Source organism: Athene cunicularia (genome assembly GCF_003259725.1).
Source record: "Athene cunicularia isolate RWA chromosome 3 unlocalized genomic scaffold, athCun1 chr3_part1, whole genome shotgun sequence".
Lineage (NCBI taxonomy): Eukaryota > Metazoa > Chordata > Aves > Strigiformes > Strigidae > Athene > Athene cunicularia.
Window position 1 is genome coordinate 50,881,157 of NW_020799097.1, and position 11,205 is coordinate 50,892,361.

Sequence of the window (11,205 nt, forward strand, 5' to 3'; positions counted from 1 at the left end):
GTCACATATGTTAACTAATCATAGAGAAATGAAAACTCCGTATTTCATAATTCTCATTCATATTTTACAGCTCTACTCTTCCAAAATGGTGCCACTTAAGCCGAGCAGTAATCTGTCTTGTTACAAGAACACTGAAATAGTTGGCATTTCAGTTATCTTCAGAATAGACTTGAGTTATAGGGAAGAAATTAGCTGCTCCCCCCCCCTTCTTTAACATATAAGAATCCCCTCTAGTATTTTCATATTCAATACAACAGAATTGGCTGAAATATGCATTCCTTCACAGGTATCACCCTACAGTTGAACACAAGTAACCATCACTTGCCCCAAGAACCACTGCCTATATGGTGTTTTCGCTGACATAAGCCTTCTTCCAGGAAAAACTCATATTAATACATACTAATAGCCACAAAAAGAGGCTTTATGTTTTTCAAAGTCCTAAGCAAAGACATACCAACTTGATCTGTAATATCAGAAAAGAGGAGTCATCTGCCTTTTCTTTTAGGGAAAGTTAGCCAGTAGATCTTATTCTTAGTGTCTAGGCAATACTACAGACAAAATGGTCTTGGATTGCAAAACTAAGTGCCATTTTAGTTCTGCAATATTGTCAAGTGCTTTCAGGTTACAGAATTATGAAAATATTCTGAACACACACACACACACACACACACACACACACACACAAAGAACCACGCACACTGGTGCTTCTCTCATTTTCTCAGCTTCCACAAAATACAAGTTTTTTCAGTGTTGGGGGGTGGTGGTGGTGGAGGGTGCTGTTTAAATGTCAGAACTACTCATGACATTTTAATATGGTGTCTTTCCAGGCTGGTAATCTTTATTTGATCAGTAAACATTGCTCCCTTTGTTACCTATCTAAGCCTTTAAATACAAGATTAACCACTAAGGCATTAATTATAAGTCTGCTTCTCCTTATGAAAAATGCACTTGATTCTGCTTACTTCTGTATGACAAAAAGTTTGTATTCCTTTTTCAACTATTTCACCTTTATCTTTTTCACATTTCTAATATTTGAACAACCTGAAATTTCACTGAAGCAAACAGTGATTTGCTACATTATCTCAGGTTACAGAGTTTTGTAATGAAGATTGAAGTAAAATATGAGGCACATATTGATTGATTTTTCATCAATGAAAAAAAAAAAAGCTTAAGTTAAAAAAAAAATGCAGACTGAAATGGGAATATATTATCAGAGGAAAAAAACAATTTCACACTCTCTACTTCTTCATGATACTGTGTCCAGGTATGACAGAACAGCTCCATACCATAGTGCTATCACAACAACAGGAAAGTCTCCTTTGGACTATTCCACGCATCATCTCCACAGTAGTACAATTTAAAACAAAGGACAAGAATCAAAAAACAAACAAACAAAAAAACACCACTCAATGCTGTCAAAACCAACTTTGTACTAAGAAGAATATAATCTAGTACTGATGTTAAAAAAGGACTTCTTATCTCCTCCAAAGGCAGAAATATTAGCAAGAAGGTCACTGGGTAGATTCTGCGTAAAGTGACTGACAGCAATGCAGCCACCTCTCACATCCCTAAGTGACCTTGACCTTACAGTGACAATCACTTTAAAACGACAGTAGTTTTATCTAAATCTCTTGATACATAACTACCATGGACACTAAACACAATACAGTGGTTTGTTCAGTTCCTGAACATGAGTTTCTAATGCCTCACATTGCACTGCACACTTGAATACTGTATTTCAATGTAATACTACTAGATTATAAAAAGCTTTAGGCACAATCCTAACATACATTTCAACAGCCCTCAGCATAGTGACAGCATTAAAACAAGGTAAATATTTAATTAAGGAAGTGTACTTCTTTTGCAATGCAAGAATTTCTTTCATTACAAAATTTTACTTGCTAACCAGCACTTTGACAGTAATGCACATTTTCAATCATAACATAAACATTTAAATATCAAATTCTATTTTCGTATAAAAGCACTTTTTTTTTTTTATCAGCTTCGAAGGAATGATGGGACACTACTATGCTTAAAAGTGTGCAATTTCTGAATCCATTTTTTATGCAGACACATGTAATAAAAGTAATAAAATTTAATAAAAATTAAAGCTAGTTATTTATTTGCTATGAAATTTTTCTGTACTTATCGAAACAAATAAAGAATGATGACAACAAACTCTTCTCAGGTACTAAAGAGGAGTAAGCTATCATCAGGTCAAAATAAAATACATTATTAGCAAGCAGACTTGTAATGGTAGTTGTAATCTTTCAGAACCTTTTTCCTTCAAGTCATTTTAAAAACATCTCTTTTTAATATAAATCTTCATTAAATGGTTCATATGTATTTCCCTCAACTCATACAAGCAGCTAAAATAAAATCATATCAGAAAGAGGCACTGCTATTACCTAGCAAGAGCACCTCTTTCCACTGAAAAAAAAAATTATTTAGAAAGCATTTTAAGAAAAAGCTCACGTTTTAATAACTTTCATGCTCCCATAGTTTAAAGAAAACATTTAGATAATCTTTGTTAATTCAGATAAAATTAAATCTGTTGAATAATAATGCCAGTAAAAATACTTTCATTAATGTACACTTACTGCAATCTCTCTACAGGCCGACATGGATATCCCTGTACCTTCAATTTGCTTCAGTGCATATTCCTTCTCATCTTTTCTGTACACAAAAAAAAAAAAAACAAAAAACAAAAACAGAGAGGAACATTTTTAGCTCTGACTTACATTATACCAATCAATACAAGTATAATGATTTCTTTTAATTTGGTCCGGATCAAGAAGCTGAAAAGCCAATCTGTTTTTATGCATAAATTATGCTTAAAAGCAAGTTTCCTTTTAACACATACAAAAACTCCAAACAAAAACTCCTGCATAAAGAAACTTTATTATCCTATGTCCATTTCTCTCTGAAACCATACAGATAACTGCAAATATGTCTACAGAGACTTCTGGAGGACGCTTTTCCTGAAGTTCCAGTATAGTGTCTACTACCATGAAAGAGCCGCACAGTCATATCTCACGCCTGGAAAACTCTCCTAGAAATACCTACAAACCACATTTTAACTTGATTTTATAAGCCACTGTCAACCCACTTTTACTTCTGAAATACTATTAAACTAATTATAATTTGTGCTGGCTACTGACAGACCCCTACACAACATACGAAACTGTGTGCGCTGAAGTACAACGCCAGAGAACATGAAAATGTTCAGCCTGAACAAAGTACTATACTTTTAAATAATCACAGTTTGAAGCAATCTAGAGAGGAAACCAACACAACAAAATTAATATCTCAGAGCCCTCACAATACAACATAACCAGCTTACTGCCTACAATAAGGATCCAGCTACCATTGATAGATGCTGATAAGCACTGATACCCACAGTGCTGATGCGCTTCTGCAGACTCACCAATAACAACTCAGCAACCCACAGGCCCCCATTCAAATTCCCTATGGCATTTCTGGTAGACTTCAGTTTCCTCTTCTTCCAGTCCCAAACCATTTTGTTTTGCTACGCTGAAAAAATAACGAATTCATTTCAGTCTCTCTGGCTTTTAACTCCAAGCCTGTGTCCTGCCCAACTCCAGCCTCTTTCCCACTCTCTCAGACCCTCATCTCATGGGATAAGAAGCAGCTGAGTAGAGGAATGTGGGGAGAGGAGAAATTGACTGGAAATTATAACAGCCTACACATATTAGTAACTATAGGTGATCATTATTCTCAGTAATTTTCAGTAGCAGCTAAACTCACAATGCATATCTATAGTTATCATTGTGCTTAGGTTCCATTTTGCACTATGTTTTTTGAAGCAAAAACATGACAAGAAAAATTCCAGATGTATTCTGACTACACATGAGAACTCAGTGCACTGCAAGCTTTGCAAAAAGTAAATCTACCTTTGAAGTAGGAGCCAGTCAGCAGCTGTTCCAACTGGGAAACCCAAGTTCTGGTGCTGCACCTTAACTCAGAAATAGTTGTTATTCCTCTCTCAAACAAGCACTTACATGAAATTTTTGGAAATGGTTGAAGAGAAACTCCTTCCAAATTAAAAAACAGAAATTCAGTTGTAATGGAATTGCAAACTGCTTTATTTCAAGCAGAGTGTTTCAGTGTAGGATTTGGTGCAACACTGATCTCTAAGACAGCAAGACCAAGCATGTGAGGCTACAGGCTTGAAGGGCCTCCTTCTCCAGATAGATTTTGAGTAACAGAATATCCTTCTGCAGCTGAAACTAAAGGAATGGGTTTCTTTGAGGTGACCTAAATTATTCTGGAACTGCCAAAGAGAGAAGTACATTCTCATTCTGCACAGATTTTCTGTGGAGAAATGGGAAGGACAACTCACATCATGCCTTGCAAATATTCATCCTTATGGAAATCTTGACAACCAACACACATGACAAATGAACATAACAAGATTGGACCCTCCTCTTCTAAAACAAACTTTTATTCCTCTATGCTATTAAAATGAAATAGCCTCATATCACAGTATTTTAAACATATAACTTCTGACTCTGTACATGGTGGGGGGAGAGCAGGAACACCCAAAACTTTTCAAGAACACCCAAAACTTTTCAAGGGCTAAAGCCTAAGAAGTTATCATTACTAAAATTAGGCCAAATACTGCATTTAATAGCTCCTAAGAGCTGTTCACTGAGTACACTTTCAGGAATAACTTCAGAGGTGGACATGTCTGTTTCCTAAGCAGAAGGATTCACCAGGATCTCCTTTGCTCCCCACCAATCAGCCCTTTATTTTCATGAATTACTCATTTACAAGAACAGGGCTCAAGATGCAGAACCAAGAAATGTGTAACTTTACAGTTAATATGCTCATACCTATCTCACAGAAATTGCTTTTGATTTCATAATTACTCCAAATTTTAAAGAGTAAATAATAAACATCCATCCACTCTCATACACGGTTCTGTTATCTATGCAGAGATTTACATAAACTGCAAAGTATTAACTCCGTAACTCAGATCATTTACTAAGACTGTGAAGATAATATTATATTGTCTGCAGAACCAAAACCCAACTCTGGATGTTTAAAATTAGTCATGCCTTTTAAACTATGGTCATGCTTAAATTACGCAGTACAGAACCATCCTGTGCACATATATCACCTTGAATCCCAAAACAATGTAGTCCCTACAGCACTGAGGTATACCCTTCTTTTGGCATGTCTGCTTAACCGGGCACACCACCCCACTGATACGGCTACCCTTGAACTAGTCCTACAGACGCAAGCATTGCATTCAGTTACTCAGACCTTCACAGATTGAAGGTCACTGTAAAGACCAGGCACGCTGTTTGGCACACATGGCCTTCAACAGCATTGCTTAACACCACTGCTACTCCAAGCTTAACAGCCAGCCATTCTGCATAGCATTTTAAGATACAAATGAGAAATTATGAAAGATGCTTTAAAAAATAAACAAACAACTTAAGGTATTAGAGCCTGTGTAAAAAGAAGGTAATCTTACTGAGCTGCAAACAAGATACTTCTAGGACACTGGGTTTTGTGAACATTTATTAAAAGTGGGGATAATGAAATACTTACCTAAAATAAATGGGTATTAAGGATAAAGAATTCCAAAGATACCATATGCCAAATCTCACAAAATGTTTTTTTTACCATCAGATTCAGACTCATAAACACAGTCTCCTTTAAATACATAAATACCATTTACATGCTTTGGCAGAAATACAAGTCTGTATGAATACTTTTCCAAAGTTAACTGGGTTTATTATGCAAACATAACAGCTGTTTAAAACACTTTCCAAAAGATCTCCACCAAGTGGTATTTTAACTAATAATATTTCCCATCTAATAGTAATCTAAAGATAATTTGAGAAAGAAATAAATATATTTAAAACCAAGGCAGTCAATGCAATCTGATGTAATACACAATTCTGGTTACTCAATAAAATGGTATTAAATGACTGAAGAAAAAAAATAGGTACTTTATTATCTATTTCCCCACTTGTGTAAGAATTCAATAAATAATGTCAAATGGTGTGTGTGATTGGTAAGTATACTGTTTAACTCCCTAAAGACCTATGCTCTTACGAAACACCTGAGGCAGAGGAAAGTATTCCTACTTCATGATAAATATACAGAAACACTCTAGTGAACTCTGAACACACTTCAAGAACTTGTACAGAATTATACAGCAGGAAAGTTTTCATAAATCCTCTTCTGACAGATCCTGTATCAGTATGTTTTTCACTAGAGAGTGGAACAACCATGATTAAGTTTAAAAACCAAACTTTAACAACAACAAACTACACAGCTCTGGTATGAGGCAAAAGGCACCCCATGCTAGGGTAGCCAAGCAGAAGCAATGTCTTTGTCAGCAATCATTCTCAACTGGTCCACAGAAATACGCTTGGGAGCAGGCCAACTAACTTGAAGGTCCTGCTGCGTGGGGGGTTGTCTGAGAGCAGGGAGCAAGTGGCATAGACGAAGGTTTAATCAAGCAAGTTCTATTAAACAGCCACCCCAGGCTAACAGTGGCAATCTGCTCACTGCATCTGAGTACAAAACACAGCAAAACTCTATTCCTTAAGAGGCTGTGACTTAACAGTTTCTATTAAAGCTTTTCAAAATTGATGAAGAAGAATTTAACTGACAAGAGTATCACATCGCACCACTACCAGGCTTCTTAAACTCTTCAAGTTTCCTTACCCAAAACTAGGACTAAAGATTAAAATCAACATTGTTTCTAGTTCCAGAAGTGTTACAATTCATGCTATTTTAAGAGGGATTAACATTTTACAGAAATGAAACTGCTGACATGAGATATCCCCATCCTGAAGACTTCCTGACTCTGTATTTCAGACTGCCATAGGCAGCATCCAAATGCCAGGCTCCTCACATCCCTTTGTTATAAAAATCTGTACCAGTATAAGGCTGCAACTTGGTCTTTGAGATTAAGTTTTTCTCCCACACCAAAATCTGTAAGGTTAATGTTAACATTTTAATTTGTACCATGCAAAGGAAAACTCTGTTCTCTCACCCCAAAAAATTTTACTGAGATGGCTTACGTTCAACTGCAGTATTCAATGCCAAAAATGAAAATATTATTACTACTTCTTCTGGGTAGCACTTTCAGTTTCCATTTTCCAAATGCTTTGAAAAGGACAAAGTACCAAATTCACTTTAGAAGGGTGCAGTTCAGAAGCCTTTGAAATATTTTGATTATTTTAAGGAATTAAACTGTCTTAACTACTGCAATTGTACATCAGAGTGCTCCCATCATATGAAAAACTACTTTACAAACAAGCAAATGGAAAACTAAAAACAACTTGCCCAAGACCATAAGAAAAATAGGAGTTGAAAACAGTGTACAATTCAAACTATTATTTTATCCCTATTATTCAAATTTTTAACCTTTTAATGATGGTCCCTCTTGAAATCACAGATAATTTAACATACATCCCAACTTGAGAAGTAATTATCCACATCAAGGAAGTGGCTTGAAAGATGAAATCACACTGAAGCTACAACTGTGACTACAACATTAGTTAATAAAGATATTAACATTACACTATATACTAATATGGCCCCATGGCCTTTATGGCCTCAAATTGCACCAGGGAAGGTTTAGACTGGATATTAGGAAGCATTTCTTTACAGAATGGGTTGTTAGGTGTTGGAATGGGCTGCCCAGGGAGGTGGTGGAGTCCCCATCCCTGGAGGTGTTTAAGAGTAGGGTCGACATAGCACTTACGGATATGGTGTAGTTGGGAACTGCCAGTGTTAGGTTAATGGTTGGACTGGATTATCTACAAAGTCTTTTCCAACCTTGATGATTCTGTAATAATACCTTTCTTAAATTAAGTACACAATATCATAAATAAATCATAATTAAAGTGTACATTTTATTGAACAAATTAAATGCACCATAAAAACATTCCAAGACCTAGCCAGAAAAACCTAATGAAAAACAACAATTCACCCTTGTAAGCAACACTAATAGAATTTTAAAATTTGTGACTTTGTAGGACAAAGCCTGGCAACACTATGGAGTTCAGTGTTCTTCAAACACAGTATTGCCCAGAACACAACACAACATTCATACAGGTATCTTGTTATACTCCAATTGCTGCCATACAGCACAAAGTCAATCACTCATCAGGAGATCATGGACAAGAATTACAAACTTCACTCCCCAAGATAAGGCAAAACCATGACACTGAAGTGCACGTAGAAGTTAACTGAAAAATGCTCCATGGTATATGGAATGTGGCAACAAAGTCACATTCAGCACTGGTTACCTTATGCAGGCTGCTCACAGATTTAACTCTACACATAGCACATGGCCATAGCCCTTTACAAAGGTAATGGTACCAGTAAAGTGTCTGTGATGAACTGGAAAAATGGAACTAAAGCTTCCTTAAAAATGATGAGTTCTTATGCTTCAGTGTTTTTTATGCATACAGAAATAGCCACTAACCCAAAAGAATTACAAGATCAAAAAAATTCACACATGGTGTCACTGGTGTATATGTTCTTTAATAGACTAGGAAAGTAATTTTCTTATATCATTATCCTCAAACCATATCAAATCTTTTCCAGTTAGCAGCTCAGCCAACTCCTTTTCACCCACACAGCAACCAGCCACAAATGACAGAAACTGGGAATCTACAGGTTGATCTTAATTTATTTCTAGAGAACAGTACACATGCTGAATTTCAATGCATATATATTAGTTCATTTTCAGAGCTACATAAGAAACTCAAAATGTGAAACAGTAAGGATAATACACAGAAATTTAAGAGAAGTCTATGACCACATCAGTCCTTTAAAAGATTTGTCTATCTTCACCTTCAAGGGCAACTGTCTGCTGCTCTGCTAAAAAACTTCACAGCAGTTACAGGTTGTTCCTACAGCCCAGTCCCAGGCACGTTCACTAAAACATAGATACTCGAGTTACATTTGGCTGGGTTTGGCCATGAAAAGAATAGGTGAAACTAGGCAGACATTTACCTCATTCCACTACAGTGAAAGGTTTACCATTTCATTAACATCTGTGGACTGCTGGCCTGCCTACTGATGCATCCCTCAGAGGTTTGGTGGGACCCTTCTCAGTGTTGCAAATAGAAAAGCACACGTGTAGGGAACAGGAAAGGACGACTCATACAAAAAGACCAGAAACGTATGTCACCTCATCTGCTCGAACCTGGGCCTGGACTCTCCTCTTCGTGCCAGGATGGGAAGCCAACCTTCCCAACAGGCAGTGACTATTAGCTTTAAAAGTTGAGTTTGCATCTTCTGGAATGTCTAAGAGTAATTTGGAAAGTCAGAACAAGGCAGCAAACCTACAGCAAAGAGGACAGTCTTTACTACGCGTTATAAAAAGAGCTAGAGTGAAAAGAGAATCTCTAAGGCTGATCCAGGTAAACAAAAGGAAAACACTTATTGGAATGGAAACAATATACTACATTTCATACTGCAATTCTGAATTTTTTGTCTCACAACATTCTTATCATCTCAGTTTTCAAAAAGGGACCTGAATGCTACATGGCTCGCTGATGTCACTGCCTGACAATACTCACTAAACTCTGCTAGGTCTTCCTCCAGACATCCCAGATGACTCCAGCTACCTCAGCATATACATACAATAATACCAGAAGGGAGCACTTCTCTTTATCTTCTGCTACCTCCAAGACTTGAAGTTCATAACGAAGCCCTTGTGAAATTTATGAACATAGCAAAACTAAAAGGCAGAAGCTTGTGTCATTTTAGGTGTTACTCTTCTCAAAATGCAACTAATTCCTGAACACTAAGCGTAGTTTCCTACTCGATTTTCCAATAATTTTATAGACTTGCCAGTGTCAGGTACTTGTGTAAATGCATGCCCAAAAGAAGGCTAACTCAGGATTTACAGAAAAATCTGTGAATTTTAAAGAAAAAAAATTTTTTGGTTGGTTTAAAAAAAACTTCCAAACAAAAATGAGAACTTTGTTGAAATTGACATTCTAAAATTAAGTCTACTATAAACGTTTATAAATTGCAGACATTGAAATATAGAGCAACTGATTACAACAATTAGCCTTTAAAAAAAAAAAATTGACTTTTATTACATATCAGAAACATGCAGAACAGTTACACAGAACTACTACTGATGAAAAAACTGGCATGTTCCAGCCATATAAAAGAGGTCATACTAAAAACACCACTGGCATCAGATACTAATAGACACATCAGATACTAATAGACACAGATACTGTGATAACACTAACACTGTTATCACAGTATCCTATTATAAATTGAACTATATGCAGATTTTTTTCTATTATCTATAGACTATACCCAGATGTACTTCTAAAAGCCAGTGTCAATATGGCAAGCCTTCTGTTTTCTCTGTAAACCAGTCTGTGAACTCAGGAAGAAATGTACATGTTAAAGAACAAGGCAAGTTCTTAAAGTGATGCAAAGCCATTTGCTATTAAATACAACACCCTTATATTGTGTGCTTCCACAGAGTCTCACAAAAGATGTTAAATACCTGTAAAAAAAAATAATCTCCACCTACCATAGGTGATGTGTTCTTTATGTATGAGATGACAGCTGATCAAAAAGACAAAACAGGGAATCTGAGAACTGATAAGATTTTGTTATAAAAGAAAATTCCTTACCCAGATATAATTTCACTAGACTAGGAGTGGGGAAATAGAGATCTCAATATCAACATGAGGAGACTGGAACTATTCCACCACTATTACACATAACCTCACTATATCCTCTTCCTTGTTGCCCAGGAGTTTCTAATTCAGAAAATTAAAAGCAAATCTTTGTAGCATAGATACCTTTTAACTGTTAATAACATTTTCAGATTATTTCAGTGTCACAGATTGATTTTTAAGATCTCTGTAATAACAGACCATTGGAAATCTTATCTTCTTAAAATTTAACCTTTACACTATAATAATAAAACTTCGTATTTGTAAGAAACTTCAGTCACTGCCACCCTCACAAAATCCACTCATGAAAACTCAAGAGACCTCAACCACCTACTAGGTTGTTGCCACTGCTAAAATTAGACTGGCTCCAAAACATCTTGAGTGACTGAGAAATATGAATTTCTTATGAGTAGGCTTATTTTATAAGAGATTGGCATAAGTAGGCTTGACAGCATGTTTATAAAGGTAAAAACTGAACTGTTCACATTAAACCTTG

General features: G+C 36.0%; 1 protein-coding gene across 1 annotated transcript in view; it reads right to left on the reverse strand.

Annotated features, from left to right (window-relative positions):
• The window catches only part of CDK19 (cyclin dependent kinase 19), a 115,813-nt gene extending 113,139 nt beyond the window's left edge, over window positions 1–2,674 (reverse strand). Inside the window, exon 1 of the mRNA XM_026845077.1 lies at window positions 2,601–2,674. Within this exon, the coding sequence (XP_026700878.1) occupies window positions 2,601–2,624 (24 nt within the window). The 5' untranslated portion in view covers window positions 2,625–2,674. The remainder of the gene's footprint in view (window positions 1–2,600) is intronic.
• Window positions 2,675–11,205: the final 8,531 nt, after the last annotated feature.